General features: G+C 44.0%; 1 protein-coding gene across 1 annotated transcript in view; it reads left to right on the forward strand.

The window, feature by feature from the left end:
* LOC131281093 (insulin gene enhancer protein isl-1) overlaps nucleotides 1-17925 on the forward strand; it is a 37718-nt gene that overhangs the window by 16298 nt on the left and 3495 nt on the right. Inside the window, exons 2-5 of the mRNA XM_058310347.1 lie at nucleotides 9696-9885; nucleotides 10001-10131; nucleotides 10196-10408; nucleotides 16537-16657. Coding sequence (XP_058166330.1) covers nucleotides 9696-9885; nucleotides 10001-10131; nucleotides 10196-10408; nucleotides 16537-16657 — 655 coding nt within the window. The remainder of the gene's footprint in view (nucleotides 1-9695; nucleotides 9886-10000; nucleotides 10132-10195; nucleotides 10409-16536; nucleotides 16658-17925) is intronic.

The following is a 17925-nucleotide window of genomic DNA, read 5'->3' on the forward strand; positions in this document are numbered from 1 at the left end:
CGACTCGAATTGTTTCTGTTATTCGCAGAAAATTAGCTAGTATTTTTCCAAATGATGCTTGAGAATCTCTGCCATTCGTATTGATCAGCCTGCCTAATAGCTTCGACATGCCATCACCAACATGAGGGGCGGGGGGGGGGGGGGGGGGATTGACAGGGTATAGAGCAACTATCCGATGCAACACACACTCATACACAAACACTAGCCAGCAGGCAGTAACATGCGTCCGATAATGCTCTCTCGCGGGACCGAACAATATTTTAACGCCAACTTACGATCGCTCGGCGATGCGCTTTGATGATCGTTGAAGTGCACCATCGAGAGCTACATCTCTCCCCTCCACCTTCTCTGATTTGCAATTGCACCTCGGGGCAGTACGTTGTGGGAGTGTGTTAGTAGCCAGAGACCAGACAGAATGACTGAGATGGAGTGAGAGGGCGAGCTGAATCTTGTTCGATTTGTGGTTTTTTTTTTGCTAAGCGCGGGAGGTGCATCGGCGCATCGCTGTGTGCTTATTCGTGGGCTTATTCAGTTTTTCCTCCTTTCGAAAAATCGTGCGCATGGGAAAACGCTAACGCCAAGGATACGTGCCGATCGCGCTGAGGTCAATGATGCGTCGTACGCCCGGCGATTGCATCACGTATGATGGTTTCCGAGCTGCATTCTTGCTTTGATCTCGTAATGGACCTCCTACATGAACACGTTTTGAAATGTTCTGTCAGTTGTGACATTTTTATTTAACCGTCTCGCTAAATGGGATACAATGATGTGACTTCAAGTTGTCTTCCAAAATGGTGAAATCTGGTTGTATTTTAATACGTGATGCGCTTTTGAAATCGGGTATATGATTTTTAGGAGGAATCCAGATAATGTGTCCATTGTAATACTGTTAAACTCTGCATTTAAAAGCCATTCTCCAACCTATATCTTGCCCTAAAGTTATGGCCGTAAAGCAACCAGTGCCGAAAATATTTGCATAGTTAAACACTGACTCCTGCCGGGAAAACACCTCGAGTGCACCTTTTTGATGAAGGACGTCAGCGAACAAACAAACAGCAGCATCTTCGACATGAGACATCATAAATCGTCCCTGATGAGCCTCTGGTCGCTTTCGTTATCTACTAGATTTGTTGATCTGCTCTTTCCCCCGCGCTTTCCCAACCGAGACCGAAGGAAACCCGAAGTGTCTTCCGAATTTCGCCCAACCTTTTATGTTTATTCTCTTTGAAGCCTCCTCAACTCGACTCGACTCGACTATGATTTATGGGCGGCCATAAAACGAACGCAAACGAACGGCAAATAAGCATAATTTATATCAAATTATTAAACCATTAAACGAGAATTATTGCCATCGCAGGGTTCTCGCCGGCAAACGCGCGGGCAATTTTCTTTCCACGAATCTCGAGACCGGTTTTAGCTTGTGGTAGCAGGGAGTTTTCCATGGGTTAGGTTTTTTTGTTGTTGCTGTATTTTTCCCCTTTTCTGCTTTGGTTAGAATGTCATTTTGAGGCAAAATGTTGCTGAGTTGTCAGCTCTTTCCGTTGGATTGCTTTACCAGCGCAGTAACCTACAACATGACCTTTCTCGCCATGAACAGTGAAAGACGGCGCCGGTCAGGTCGTTCGAGAAAGATTGTTTACAATTTCAATCACCGTTCGTAACAGATTTTAAATTTCCCCCCCCATTCCCCATCTTCAAGAAGGAACAAAAGAACTTCAGGATAGTCAATGAGGAAGAGAAGCGAGGGAAAAAGAGATGAAAACGGCCGAATGGAACATTCGTCATTCCCGGCAAAGCCACTCGCGATGACAGACATTCATTTTCGATGTGTCACCATGTGGCTTCGGGGTTGATTGGGTCATTAAGTGCGATTACTCACTAGGGTCTGAAAATTTGCTAGCCGTTGTGTCAAAATGTTGTGCCGTTTTGACGTCCGGCAAGCGAGACGATCACCAACCGATCGAGACTTCGACGCTGAGGTGAAATGGCCTGGTTGTTCAAGGGCCAAAAGCTTACCGAAACGCCGTGCTGATTGCTGGCAAGGCACGGAGGCCCCGAAACGGAGTCTCGAATGAAGACATCCGTATCCCGGCGAGTGTTATTTGACACGCCAGACGGTGGCGCCTGTGGAAAACCGTTTTATCTTGATGTGGCCGACTCGTTTTTCGTCGTTTTTTTGAGGATTGAGACGATGTATGTCTTTGGACTGTGGTCGAGAAAAAAACAGCAAGAAGTGGCGTTCAGGAGGTGCGAATAACCGAGAATACTGCACAATGGCACCGAATGGCACATTCCACCGTTGCCACTTTAGCTGTTGATGGATTGAAATGTGTCCGGGAATTCCGATGTGGGGCAACGACTTCAAAATCGACCAAATAGAAACACAACCGTGCGTGTCTTCCCTGGAAGCCCGCCGCAATCTCTTGGCTCCGTCGCTAATAGTCTATAACGCTTTGTTCATCGCCGTATGCAATCGATTGTAATTATCAATAAAATACCCATCATCGATGCTTTAACGTTTACCAGACCTCTCCGCGGAATGCCATCGAGCTCCTTGAGGGGAGGCTGGCTTCGTTTGAAAGATACCGCAGCATCAGCTGGACTGGGGGGAGGAGGCTGGGTCCGGGCGCGATTTCGGAGTGAAAGATTACCAATTCAAATGGGCCGCCCCGGACCCATAAACGGTCACCTCCGAAGGTGACACATTTTGTAGGTGTTGTTCACCGTCACCGGCTCCGGTAATCGATCGTCTTCATCATGACGATCAACCTCATCACCATCATTAGCATCCCAAAACCGTCGGAAAACAACGTGGTCCGGCCACGGTGTTTGTTTACGAGCCACCCCTGGACCCCAGGAAGACCGTTGTTGTCGTCTTAGACCAAGCGGTCGGTTGGTCCTCGAAAGTCTAGGAAGACAGACAGGAAAAAAACACGGAAGAAAGGTAAGGGCAAAGCTAAAACAACGGAGATAGAAATGCATCGATGCATGGCCATCCAAACGGGACCCGCAGCAGCGGCGACGGCGGCGGCTAGTTATCGATGACCATGACGGCGCCTGGGTTGGAAGCTAAACCAAACAACATATTTATGTGCTCGCGAGGGTCGCCGGCCATCAAACCAGGCTTGCCTTCGACCTGGCTGGCGGTGGATGCTGGTCCGGGGCGGACGGTTCTGTCGCGCCCGATTCTCGTAAAGGAGCTTTTTTCCCTCCGAAACGCGGGTTTTTCTTTGGCTTTGTTTCTTTACCGTTTTTTTTACGCTTTCTCATGCCCAACCACCACAACGAGCCGGACTGACGGGCGTCCGTAATAAACTAGATAAACACTACCGACTTTTCACCCGGGAACCCAAAAATCTACAGGGCGCGCCAGGAAAGAGGATTAATGGGGAAAAGACACGGTGTCGGTGGAAGGAACTGGGAAAATCCAGCACTCCCAGCATTATTTGCAACCCCCCCGAGCATCAGAAATCCAACAAACTCCCCCCCTGGTCAGACTTCTGGGTGAGTTCGCCAGCCATTTTTACATCATCACTTGACGTTTCGGACGTCACTCAGACGCGTCGACGATGATGATCTGTCTGTCAGAGGAATCTGGCCAGCCAGTTGTGCCACCGTTAGCGACTGGCAGAAGAAAAGGGAAAAGAACTCCATCCAGCACCTCGGCAGAGGCACATCTTCGACGCGCAACGGCAGATTGAAAGCTGATAAAAACAAAAACCCCCTGCGCAACACGTGCGCACCACTACACCCGGTCGGGCAACACGCATCTCTAAGACTATAAAAAAGTGATCATAAAGATGTAATAAAAATGGGAAGGCAAAAAACCATCTCCCCCCAAGGAGACTAGAAGGCAGACTCCGGCACAGAAAAAGAAAACGACAAATCTCTGAAGAACGCACAGTAAAAAAAAGGCGATCGACGAACGGGCCAGGTATTTTGGGAAACGCTTTGAGGGGTGGGCAGCAAAATTAAAACAACAGAAACAAAAAGGCACCAAATAACAAAACACCCTCAAATTAACCTAACAAGATACCTGTTCCGAAGTTTATCGTTGCTGCGTTTCCCGCTCGCACGCGCCAGTCCTCCTCCGGCTCGTTTCATTCCTTTGCCTCTCGGACAGGTCGTGCGTTGCAAGAAGGTCAACCTCTCTCTGTCACTTGTCAACAGCGCCATCACCATCCTCGGGGTCGGGGGAAGCTCCTACATGCGATGTTGATTCCCTTTTTCAGCCAAAACAACACCCACCTTCCGAAGAGCGCCCAAATAGCCAAAAGTGAATTTGCCAACAATTTTATTCCAGGCCGAAAACTAGATCAACCCAAAGATCAAAAGCACCATACATGATCGGTGAATAGCCATACGAGCCACGATCAACGGTTTTCACCTTGATGTTACCTGCATTCAGCTGTTTATCATCGACCGAACCGCCAGAATCTCGGTCTCGGTTTGTAACAGATTTTGTGAGGTTCCGCTTTGGCGTTTGATGCCTTTGACATTTAGGAACTGCTTTTCGCGCAGTCAAAACGGCGGAAATGTAACATTAATCGCACCATAAAATCGTTCTACTGTGACGGAAGCGTGGGCACGCGCGTACAGTTGTTCAAACATGTCCTCCATCGGTTCACCGAAGCTGCATCGGGCTGCATGTTGTCCGGGTAATCGCACCGGTGTGTTTTGTTCAGTGCTAATGATGCTCGATAGACTAATGAAATTTCGATAAAACATACACACACAAACACTGACAAAAGAGCCGACAAAGATTCCATGTTTGTGTTCATTATGTCGGGTCTAATGATTTTTCAGATTGTTGCATTTTATCGTGTTATGAAGAAGTCTGTCAATTAGACTCTGCAAATTATGTTATCTGTGACTTCGCTGTTTTTTTTCTTGTGTTGTGAAATAAGAAAATAATTGTTTCGAACCGGTTGTTAAATGAAGACTGAAGGGTTTGTGTGCTTCTTTTGGCTTTACATAAACCCATTTTGACTGGCTATTCTACATCGCCATATATCCTTCATAACAAACGATTAAAAAAATTTAAAAAAATATATTTCTGAGTTGCCACCAAAATGGCATATCTGCACTCCGCAGATATATACTGGTTTACAAACATATTTTTCATTCTCATTTCTGCTAGTTTATTTGGAAAAATTAGGGTAGTATTTGGAAAAATAAGAGTTTTCAAAATCCTTTCTACTTTTGTTTTTTTTTAAATTTAAAGTTCTGGACATCAGATTAAATTTAAATTTGTCTCCAAATGACTTTTATGAAAAGAGACTTAGCACAAAAGCATAAAAATAAACTATGTTATAATTGTAGACATATTTTTCATCGCTATAAATCGATCCCGCCAGACCAAACCAAATCTTAGAATCGTTTCCCAGTTGTTCGATTGAATCATCTTACACTTTAATAGACGGCCAAAAATCCCGAAATAAGAAAACGCTTATAATCCAAACTTAAATGGAAACAGTAAAGTTAAAAATGTAAACGTATTCACTGAATGTTTAGGGTGGACATGTTTATTTCTGTGCCTAAGAACAAAAGCACCAACTTGAACTTGAAAGCACCAACGTAAACTTGAAAGCCACAAACTCCGGTTCTCCGTTCTCAGATTTGCGCTGCGTGGACACTAGAATTTCCCAACAAACCACTTCCATGTGTGCTACAGTGTTTGGCTGAGTACATAATTCATTTACACGAAGAAATAGTCCATCCATGGAATGGTTTTGAGTGAAAAAATACTGATATCCTTACAGTGAGATGAAAGATTTTTTAAATGCCCTTGAGCTACAAAAAGACCCACGAAAAAACTTCCTAAAAATGGTGTAAGCGACCAACACAACTTGCATAACACTTTCAACCGCCGAAAGCCGCTATCATGAGAACTGGAACAAAAAAAAAGAACATGTTTCAATCACTCGTGCCATGATTGCAGCTCCGAGTAGTCGAGCGGCGAGTAATGAGAGAAACGATCCCGAATGATACAGAAACATTCATCGCATTCGCAAACCACCAACACATACACACACTCGCTGAATGACGCTTTATGGCCGCCGGGATGAGACATTTGCTAAGCAATGTTTGGTGCCGCTTTAATCTGTCACTAATTGAACGAATGATTTAAACGAATTAAGTTGTTAATGTGGACCGTTTTTCCGCGATAATTAAACCATTTCCATCTCCACACACTTTGTTTTTTTTTGTGTATTTTTTTAGGTATTTTTTATGTTTTTCATGGCTCTTTGGTAGGCCTATGGGAAGGTTTTTTACCATTAAATTTGGTGTGTGAAAAAATGTTAAACAGTGTCATAAGGAAATTTTACAGCACAACAAGCAGTTGTCACTTAAAGGCCCAACACAACTCGTACGAAATCACAATAAAATGAGTGTCGCGATGACTTTTCTACTTGAACCAGATCAAAACGATCCTAAAGGATGTAATATCGCAATGGGTGGAATTTTCGACTCGAAATGCTTTGTTTGGCCTCCGTTTTTCAATCGCGGACGAAAAACTCAATAAGCAACAAGAACAGAAAACAAAAAAAATAAACAAAACAGATGAATCTCCCCGATGAGCCCACCGTCCATTTATCTTATCGGCAAGCAAAAAGGATCGGAGCTTCTTTTAATAGTTTCTATCGGCCCAGCGATGGCCTCTCGGACCGCGGAATCAGTGTGTTGTTCTTCGACGGCGGTGTTTTTCAGCGGTTGATTAAAAGGTTTCGCCGGCTTCACAGGCGTCGGGACTCTTTGCCGATTCCGATCGTCGGCGGGTTCGCTGTTACTTTGGTTTTTATAAGTGCGCGCCGTTTTGCTGCTTATCAGTTTCACCGAAGCCTTTTGATGGTTTTGAACACTCCTTCGGAATGCAAAACCTTATTCCGCAAAACATCACCTTAAAGAACACCTAGCCTGTTTTTCCGACGAGTTTAGATTTTAAAAATTCATGATGAAAAAAAGCACTTTTCTATGAATGCAGATTAAAGTATGCTTTTATCAAAAAAGATGGTCCAAACCAAACTTTTAAAACAACCCTCCCTCCCTGACGATTCGCAAAACAAAACTCCCTTAAAAATAACAGTTCGTTCCTTGTCGCTAGTACAATGGAACCATTTTATTCATAATATTAATACTTCGATGCGTTCGCAGGGAGTCGGTTCAATACAGGCTCTCTCTCCGAGGGCACTCCGATTCTGGCGCTACCGACAAAGTAGTGGGCGCCTTTGCCTCGATAGGCGTTTCTCGCTGGGCCAAGTGGTTGGAAAATGGGAAATGCTTTACCGAAGGAAACGTGTTCTCTACTTTTCCACTCGAAAATGGGAAGCCATTTGAAGTTAGATGGTGTGCGGTGGGGGTGCGGGGAGGGGGGGAGGGGGGGAGGAGGAGGGAGAGGGATTACCGCGTATGTATTTTTCTTTCGCCCTTTTGCGCGTTCTTACCGCGGGGAACTCGAGGGGGAAAATCTGAAAGATGGAAAATGATTCGACCAGGGGATGCCAACCAGCCGTTCCCCCAACGGCCTTAAGTGTTTTCCGCCATAAAGATAAAAGAGAAAAACACGAACCAACGAACGACGATAGGGGAAGAGGGAAAATGTTGCTTCGATCGTTGGAAAATTCCGAAATTTACGACCGTACCGTAGGAAAACTCCCCAAATCGGTACCGCTTTGTCGCCAGGGCCGGCGGGTGTACCGCGATCCAAAACCACAATCCGAGGCCCTCCGATTCGGCCCCCGGCGAATACTGTGCGGCACACTGTACTCGCGTGATAGCGGGTGGTGGTTGTGGTGGTGAGCCGATCACTGAAGCGACCAAATCGCACGGGACGGTCGAGTCCAGCGAGTCACGAAAGCGGACACAAACGCATCGCATGACCGGAATTAACACGTTTTCCGCTTTCCCTGCTCGGAGATTTCGTTCCGTTGCGGGAGTGGAGCCACGGATTGTCCACAGAAGCGTTGCGGGACGGGGAGGGAAGGGGAACACGGTGACCAGATAAGGAGCCTGTCACCGAACGCGAATGATTGTTTCGGGGGGGTGTGTTTGCGTGTGCGTGTGTGTGCAAATGTGTTGTCGAGAAGGTTCTAGAGCTTTTCGCGGATTGTGAACATCAGGCTCCGGTGGCCATTGTGGAGCGGCGTCCTCCTTTTCAGCTTCGGGACTTGTCAGAAATTTTTCGCATGGAAAATGGAAGAAAAAACCACAAGCTAAAGGTGGACAGTTTTCATCGATTCTACACCTTCGTCATTCGAACCAGAAAAGTAAACCAAGCGGTGGGGTTGGGGGGGATTGAGGTTAACGTGGGGTTGGTCGAATGTGTTGTACCAACTTCCACCAGGTAGGGGTGTAGTGGTGTATGTCGACCGTTGTTTATATACGCGTTTCGCTACACATAAGCCACGCCACTGCTGCTGGCCCCGCCCACAATACGGTGCGTTTTTCGTTTTACCTAAGCAAGCCGCGTACATACGAGCCGTGCAAACGGAGGACAAGAAAAGCAAACATGCGCAGGTTTCGGTTCCCGGGTGCTGGTGTGTTGGAGTTCTGCGTGCTGTTTTTCTTGCTCGCCTTGTTCTTTATTATTATTGCCCTGCACAAACTTCACCGCACCACCGGAACCTTCCGCGACGCCCGCTCCCGTGCGTACTTCATGCTTCGGGGGCGAAATTAAATCTGCTTCTCTGAATGATGTGCGTGGAGGGAAAAAAAGGCCTGCGCTGTGCGGCGATTTTACACAAAAAGCCCAAACATTGTCCTTGTAATGTAACGCTTGAGTCTTTAATGATTGACTCGAGCTCAGTTTGGTTTGCGGAAAGATGAGTTCATTTTCGTTGCACGCTTGAAAGGATGAAAAATCCGGCAGAATGTTTGTTTGAAACCTCCCTTCGGGGTTATCTGTTTTGCTCAAATATAGTACCTATCGTGTAACATGTTGTTCCCTCTACTGATAATCGATAAAATATTCTAAAATGTTTTGCAGTCAGTTTTCTAGGAAGTCAGCTATTGACATGTCAACATTTAAATCCCTCCAATATAATACAAATCTTTTAAACTTTATTTAAATATGTTTTTAGTCTGTTTTCGACAAATGAATTTCATTTTCACATTTAGGAGTGTGATGTTCACATGAAATAAACTTTCAATCCAGTATATTTCCATTAGATCTTAATGATGTAATAATGGTTTTCTTTGATCCACCTCAATGACTGGCAGTATTTAGGTATTTAAGATTAAAGGGAAAAGCAAACTTATTCAGAACTAGGAAAGTTGATAAAAATATATGTTGAATTTTACAGTTTTCACAGCCTATTTATTCAAGTTTAAATTACCTATGAACAAGTTTATTTTTATGTTCTTTACCATTTTATATATTTTCTTTTGTCAGAAATTTCCAATTAAAGTAGAACTCTCCTTCTATAGAAAGACTTTATTGAACATAGAAAAGCTAGTATATTTTACTTCTTTGAGAAAGGAAGATTATTTTGTAGAACATGTTATTTAAAACGAATGTTGACTTTTTTTAATACTAGTTCCGTTATTATTGAAAAAGTTCAACTTTCTAATAATTGCTTTCCTTTATGGATACAAATTTTCTTTAGACACGAACAAACACGGAATTGAATAACAATCTTTTCACTTTGTTCTAAATTGTACTAAAATTATACCTATGTTTCTCTTCCTTCCATCAGAAAAAGAGCGCCTTTCGCTGTGTGTCGGATGCGGAGGCCAAATTCACGACCAGTACATCCTGCGTGTCGCACCGGACCTCGAGTGGCACGCCGCCTGCCTCAAGTGCCAGGAATGCCGGCAGTTCCTGGACGAAAGCTGTACCTGTTTCGTGCGGGACGGCAAAACCTACTGCAAGCGGGACTACGTTAGGTAAGGAACGCTTGCACCAGAGCCGGATCCGGAACCCCCGGGGGTGGTTCCTTCTTCTGCTAGACTTTTCGTAACGATCCGGCCGATGGTTTGACCGTTTGATTCAACTTCGCAGATTATTCGGTACCAAATGTGATAAGTGTGGGAGCTCCTTCAGCAAAAACGACTTTGTGATGCGCGCCAAAACGAAAATCTACCACATAGAATGCTTCCGCTGTTCGGCGTGCGCCCGCCAGCTAATACCGGGTATGTAACAGTACGCGTTGGCCAGCTTTTGGGGTTCTTTAACACGCAGTTGTTCCGGTTGCAGGTGATGAGTTTGCCCTCCGAGACGGTGGTTCGCTCTATTGCAAGGAAGATCATGACCATCTGGAGAAGACCACCCAAAACGGCCTCATCGCGGGCGTGGAGCCGAACAACAACATCAGCGGCAACGCCAACAACAACAATATCAGCAGCACCAACAACAACAACAATAGCCTAAGCAATAACAACCACTCGAGTGAGCTAGGATCGATGTCAGGTGAGTTAGATCTCTTGGTTCCCGTTCTTTCTATCTGTTCGCCCAATTTTAAATTCCGAAAACCATCGGAAAATGATGAAGAGGACACTTCATAAACGAAGCGGCACTGATTGTAAGGTGACTGATTTTCGGAACATTCTGTACATCATGCTGTAAATTGTTATCACACGGCACTGATTGTTCCCTTGCGTGGGCTCCTCATTACTCACAGAACCGGGCCAGATAATCAATCCCTTATCTTTGCAAACAACTGTAGCCCGTCGTCGGTCGCGAGTACCGCGAGTATGTTCCGGCCCCGGGCCGCCCTAATGTGACACGATGCGCACTTGTCGGGCCGGGGCGGGGGGTTTGCGTCAGGTGTCTGCCACACGATAAAGCAGCATAAAGAAATGCCGCCCAATCCGCCCGCATCGTCTCCGGCCGGCATCGGCATCGGCATCTGGTCAAGTGCTTCGCGGGCAAATATTGTCTCCGGACTTTCCGGACTTCGGGCCATCGGCGCAAAAGGGTTCGCCCACATGGAAACGCACACCGACGCACCGACGACTACATCGTGCAGCTTCGCGCCCGGCTCGATCCGGTACCGATCACTGCCTCCAGCCTTCCTCCTACCTCCCTCGGGCAGATGCCGCAAAATGTCCGGTTTCGGTATTTATTTTGCCCGTGTTTCTTCGCCTTGCGTCGCCGCGCGTTCCCCTTCGGCTTCGCCGTCCGTCCCGTGGTCCGGTCTCGGTCGGTCGGCTTGTACCCACTTATGTTCGGTTGTGTAAATACTCCAGACACACGGTCTACATAGGACAAACTTGTCGCCGGCCGTTGTTCGGACCCTTGTTCGCGGGGAAGGGGCCGACAGGTAGGGGGCTCACTTTTCGGTTGCCTTTTGATGATAATAGTGGCGCAAAACATCAAAGCGGATTTTCCTTCTCTCCTTTCGCTGCCAGCTCCACATCCGTTCGAACGTGCGTGGCATTAGTTTCTACTGTTATTCTATCTTCGGGTTGTTGTTTTCTTTTTTTTTGTTTTCTTGTGCAAGTCTCTTATCAGTCGTAGTTTTCGCCATGCGCCACATCCGGAGCCGGCTGGTTGCGGTTCCGGTAGGAGAGAGTTCGCAAATACCGACGCCATTTGCCTGCAGGTTGCTATCGCGCAGTTCCCCGGACTGCTCGAAATTTCTAGGAAAATCAGTCAACAGCGCGATTGAAATCTTCTCCTCCACCATCGTTTGTGTTTCGTTTTGGCACAGTTTACATTTGATGCAGAGTCGTATCTAATTTGCTGCGAGAAAGTGTTTTTCTTTTGATTCGTTATCAATATCATTGATAATGTCATACTAAATAAAAGTAATCAAAAATGAAACGCATGAAGGAGAAAATGCTCCAAGATGCGCCGGGGAGGATAAAAATCATTTGGCGTTAGACAAATCGTGTAATTTGCAGATGAATATGATTTTTTACCGTTTCTCTCGTAGGTTTGTGAGTAAGTGAAAAAAACTAGAAAATACCATTTGGATCAGAAAATTTTAACTAGTAACTGATAGTAAAACTACATTTTAAATCATATGAGGCAAAATACTCTTGCTGTTAAAATGTAAATAATGAGGCAACAACCAAAAACCACCAATCGCATATTCTGTCTGCCATGCATCTTAACACATTTGAAATGATTTTAATTTTAACTCGAATAAAAACTCGAATTAAAACATTAGCTAAAACGAAATAAATATCAGTTGGGATACTTTTCTACATGATAGTACTAAACAAATTTCGCCTTAGAAGCAAAACAAATAACAAATAGTAATAGTTTCATTTTTTTTAAACTCTTTTGGATGCAACTGGTTTATTTGAAAGATCGGTTTTAGGTTGGATTATGTTTGTTTTCCAGTTAGTTTTGTTGATAAAAAGAGATGTTGAACTATGCATGTTTCAAATGAGGTGCATGTTTTCCTATAACAATTTCTCCCTGTCTGTTTTCAAGAATTTGTAAAAAGTCGTTGAAAACTAACATCAGAATGGGATTATTTATTTTTCTTTTCTTTTTTGTTTTTTTTTACCAATATTCTTTGTTTTCTGAGATTAATTAGGAGGTAATCAAAATACCAACATTTGGGATTGTAGAAACTTATTTAGATAATTGTACACACCAAAATGTTGATCTTATTTAGGGGAAAAGAAATCTAAGAACAAATTTGCCACAAAATCTTCATTCCTTGCGTGGCAATTTAGCTAAAAATAGTGATTTATTTTATTATACTTTTATTTTTATACTTTCATTTGTTAACTCTACTGGTACGTCATTCCCGGAATTTCTCCACAATTGATATGAAATTTCCAAATTAATTCGACCAATACCTACTTGCACACCGAGTACACTCATTTCCTTACTTCGCTTGTTAGTGGTTCCAGTTTTTCCTGCAGCAATTTTCATGCCACGGCCGCGGCAGGAAAACTACCTCCCCGAAGCCTTTGAGAGCGCGCAGCCCCGTGTCGGCTTTTTTCTCCCGTTTGGGCTCACAAAGGAATGCCGATCTTGTGGGGAGCATCGTAAGACAAGCGCGAGTAACCAAATGCGGGGTGTACCGATTTTGGTCCAATTTGATGCCTACGTACTTCCCCTTTTCGTTGCTTCTTCGGTGCGGCCATCGCAGGCTGGTGGCTTCTGAAGGCCTCCCGCCGTTCCATTCTTGAACCCTCCCTTTGGCCCCGGATCAGCCCACTAAATCGCCTTTGGGCCGACACGGGTCCACCAGCAGCCGGGTATCTTTCTGCCGCACCGCCGATAATTGTGTGCTCACCGAAGTGTACTTAGCATCGGCTAGAAATGTCGGTGAAAATGCGTTCCCTGTTCAGACCCTCCGTTCCGGCCCCCCGGTCCTGCTCGTTTTCTTCCAGTGCCCGTGGTCGTCCATTTGTGGCTCGAGTTTCCGATTGCGGTTCGATTTCCCCGCCCGTAATTAGACGTGTATTGATAATTATCGATCGTAGGCGATCGCGAATCGCCCCCACGCCGAGCCCAACTCACCACTCGATTTCGGCATTCGATTGTTTTCGGGATGTTGCTTTACATTCGCCGTGGGGTTCCTCCAGGCTCCAAACCTTCCCACATCCCGGGCCCAGCGTTGTGCTCGTGGGTGATTTCACCCCGTTTCACACACACACAAAACACACACCGAATAATTGACTCACCCAACCGTGTACTAGCGGCCGGTCTATTCCTCATATTGTTGTTGTTTTCATGTGCTGTTTCTCCTCCGTTCCCCCTTTCCACCGAACCATCTTTCTACAACGGCGGCGGCGTGATCTAGCGGAGCCCGTGGGGCGGCAAATCAATAAAACACGAGAAATCACAATAATAGATGTAATCGCGCTGTACCGCGAACGGGAGGAACAGCGAACGGGTTGGGAAGGATACGAAGGGATCGCCTTGTGCGGTGTGACCCGCCCGTTTCTGATGTTCACGATGATGATGATGATGATGATGATGATGATGTACCAACGAAAAGAAAACACACGCCGGTACATCATCCCCGCCAGCGCCAAATTGAATCCCGATGGGAACGCACAATTGATGATCGTTTTCAAGATTCAAGTAAAAACAAAGCGAAAGAAGACGCTCGCTGTGGCGGAGAGATACACGAATGAAATTCGTGTGAACTGAACGGTGACACGAATTCAATCAATTCGAATCGTGGGCCACACCAACCACACGACTGGGGAAACGGTACGGTTCTTGGGGATGCTTCAGTTCGCCGGAGTCAGAATGGACGGATCGTTTCTGGGCGTCGAAAAGGGAGAGATTTGCAAGCAATCGAGAGGACTGATTTGATGATAACAAAAATAGGCTGTAATTAAAGTCGTTTAACATATTGGTATATTGGTATCGAGTTTGTCTCGCAAGCGGAACAGAAATTGCACCAGAACACTGAAACAATAATGTAACAACTTTGAAATTGATTGCAACGTAATTGGAATCAAAATCTCTCAAAATCAAAATCGGCTGGATCAATCTTGATGACGTCTTCGTATGATTTGTTCCTTTTTACCCAAGAAAGGTTTACAAAAAAAGAGAATTTGAAAATTCCCAGGGAAAAGCCGGAAAATGGGAAAATTCAGTAAAACGGCTTTTTCCATATAAAAAAAAACTATTTACTTTCTCTAACGAAAATGGTTGGACTTATCCCAACAAAGTCTTCTGATGATTTGTTTTTTTTGGCCCAATAAAAACAATACAAGTTAGAAAAATCCTTAAGAAAAGCCAGAAACCCAGAAAACTCGAAAAATTCTTTTTTCCATAAAAAAATTGAAACTTATAAAAATGAGTGTTTGTTTGTTTTTAACGCCAAAACTCAAAATCGGCTGAGCCAATCATGACGATATTATTTGATTATTTGTTAGTTTTTATTCAGGTTTAAAAAAAGACAACTTTAATATTGTCTAAGGAAAAGCCGGAAAATGGAAAGATTTGTGAAAATTGCATTTTCCATACAATCAAATCAAATATACGATGTATAATTTAAACTAAGAAAACCGCTTGGCCAATTTTAAAGGCTTCTTACCCATACCGATTACAATTGTGACAAATAATGAGTCCGAATTCACGGATCATCTAATAATTTCATCTCGGATAATCAACAAGCGATCGCTTAGATCACGTATATTTGGATCTGGTAGACGTAGAATGTATTTTGTTGAGTGACAGAAAGAGCTTTCTTGCTAAACACATATGAATTTTGAGTATTTAAGTTCAGGGAAATCTATCAAACAAGTTTGCAAGTACGTCGCCTGATGGGATATGGCGTTTTTTGGCATTGAAGGAGAGGACTAAAGTGTCTATACTTAATAGAAAGATTATTTCGATGAAGCCATAAAAAGTCCCATTGATTGTGAGATACGTATAAAAATGACATCGCCGAAGATGTTTCACATCGCTTTTGAAAAGGAAATTTTGAACAAAAAAATGGAAAAACTGGAATTTTAAAACATTCTTTGGATTTGTCGGATATGTCGCGACTTAAAGATAGATCTGTTATTGTTATGTGTCGACATCTTCATGCACCGAATCTATAAAGCCCCCCTTGAGTTTCAATACTTTGTTATTCCAATATTAGCGTATTGTTAATATGGGACGAGGCGAAGTTCGTTGGGTCAGCTTGTAAATCTATATTTTTACCAGTTTCTTACCGATTAATTCTTACACTATGGTTTGTTGGAAATGGTTTAATCAGAGGATATTTTGACCCTCCGTTTTGTCATTTTTTTACCATTTGGCATAAAAGTTGCCCTCAATGCTGTTCGATATTTACGTGATGTGTTTGATTTCATCCTTTCGTGCCGTAAAATCGGAATGTGATAGAGAAATAAGTACAACATGATAAAACTTCGTTTTGTGATATCGTGATCTGAACAGCGAGTATTACACTCAACGATATGCTATTGGTGATCATGAGGTGCCTTGTGACATATAAAGATTTTTTTTATTTTATTCCCTCAAGTTTGGTCGATCAATCCTACATAAAATGTTTTAAACTAGCCTGCAAATTCAAATACCCTTTCAAAATGTTATTTGTATGTCTTAAGTAGTGATTCCCAAATTGAAAGATCATTAGAATTCGAGTAACTCAAGAATTTTATACAATTTTAGTCCAACTTTTGCCCATCATCCGTCGGAAAAAATACCATTCTGTTCTACGCTAAACTTCACAAATAAATAGAAACGAATCTTTCAAATTATCTTTGCAAGTCCAAGTGTATTCGTTGACAAAGCAGTTATTTGATATATTGAGGTCTGGACAAATGATGTAATGTTCTATTGAATATTAAACCTGCAGGATTTACATTGTTACCTTCCTTAACTCAAACATTATAATTTTTCAAAGAACACTAGTGATTGTTGAGCAAACTCAGCCTAGATTAACTGTATAATTCGCAATCTGCCCTTACTGTCGGTAATAGTTTTACTTAAACTAAGTTGGTTACCTATAGAGGCGAACTATTCGAGACGCTGTTCTAGCGGACTCGTTTCTATTGCGACCCCGTGACCAAGCCACACCATCTTACCACATTCGAGGCAATGACCACCGCTGACCACTTTCTTTACCACTCCTTCAACCATCTCTTCATTTCAATTTGCAGATTCGGGCAGCGAATCGGGATCTCATAAAAGTTTGCGAGGCAAAGGACCCACCGGACCATCGGACGGCAAGCCGACGCGGGTGCGGACGGTGCTGAACGAGAAACAGCTTCACACGCTTCGGTATGTATACAACACAAGCCAAAAACCAAACTTCCCCCATCACCCCACCATTCGCCCCCTAAACCGACCGACATAAATCTTGAACGATCTCTTTCTCTCTCTTTCGTTGGTCCAATTGGAATCTCCACCTTCCCTCGCTTAGTGGGTACTCGTCCCACCCCGTTGCTTATGTTGGGGTTGCTTTTTTCGGTTGTGAACGTTTATGTCGCTGCGCCCATTACCAAAAGCGCGATCATTTATCGCAATGGTGCGAAACAGTTGGATGGATCGGAAAAATGAAAAAGGTCGATCGGAAGCAGTTGAATCGATGCAAACCCGCGCTGCTCGTTACCGAAAATTGTGATAAGTGCTTAGGGCTCATTTCGGTGAAATGTGATACTTTCCACGGACACATCGAACTGCCCCACCACTGGCATCGCTGCTTTCGGCAGATAGTATTCGAGTGCCGGGTGGCCGTGCGCTAGGGAAAGGAGGCTGGATGATGGATGATAATGATGCGGCCGGAATCATTACGCCCGTAATCGGTGATCGTTCCGGCGCAGCTTCAAAATGGTCCAATTTGTACCGGTTAGGATTTATGATACGATTTGCGGCAGAAAGCAAATGGATTCCGCGCACAAGCGCTGCTCGCGCTCGGTGTGAATGTGAAACTGATCAGTCCGAACCGTACTGCAATTATATGCGATGGCACTATAAAGCAAATGTGCAAGCGAACGGATGTAAATCGCCCAAATGGGGTGCCGTTTTGAGCTATTTTCAAATCGAACGAGCATGATACAGTATTTACGAATTATCATTCATTGGGTTCAGTTTGATAAGCAATTTTATGAAAATATCTCCTTCCTTTTATGAACTGCATTCGATTAGGTTTTGACAAGCTTTTTCCAAAGAAATGATCGCCTCGCCGAAACGATCAGTATGCAAGGTTTCATATTTACTCTTCGGGTTCACTTTTCAAACACTCAAATTATCATCGCGGAATTTGGGTATCGCTTTTAAAACGTTTGGAAACAGTTTGATGTACTGAAAAAGTGTATTTTGTAAATTTGTATGTCTTTCATAATTTTACAAATCGCTGAAATTATTGGACTTCGATGGCCATTCACAGCATTGAAGATGGTTGTTCTTTAAAACCAAAAACTATTGTAATATTTGACGCTCTATTCTATAAGCAACCTTTTATTATATGCCAAGTCACTATATACACAAACAATACAAGAATGCACTAATTTGCGAAACAGGGGCCGTCCTCATGTTGTAGAAGATTA

This window comes from Anopheles ziemanni, chromosome 2 (genome assembly GCF_943734765.1).
Source record: "Anopheles ziemanni chromosome 2, idAnoZiCoDA_A2_x.2, whole genome shotgun sequence".
In the NCBI taxonomy this organism is placed as follows: Eukaryota; Metazoa; Arthropoda; class Insecta; order Diptera; family Culicidae; genus Anopheles; species Anopheles ziemanni.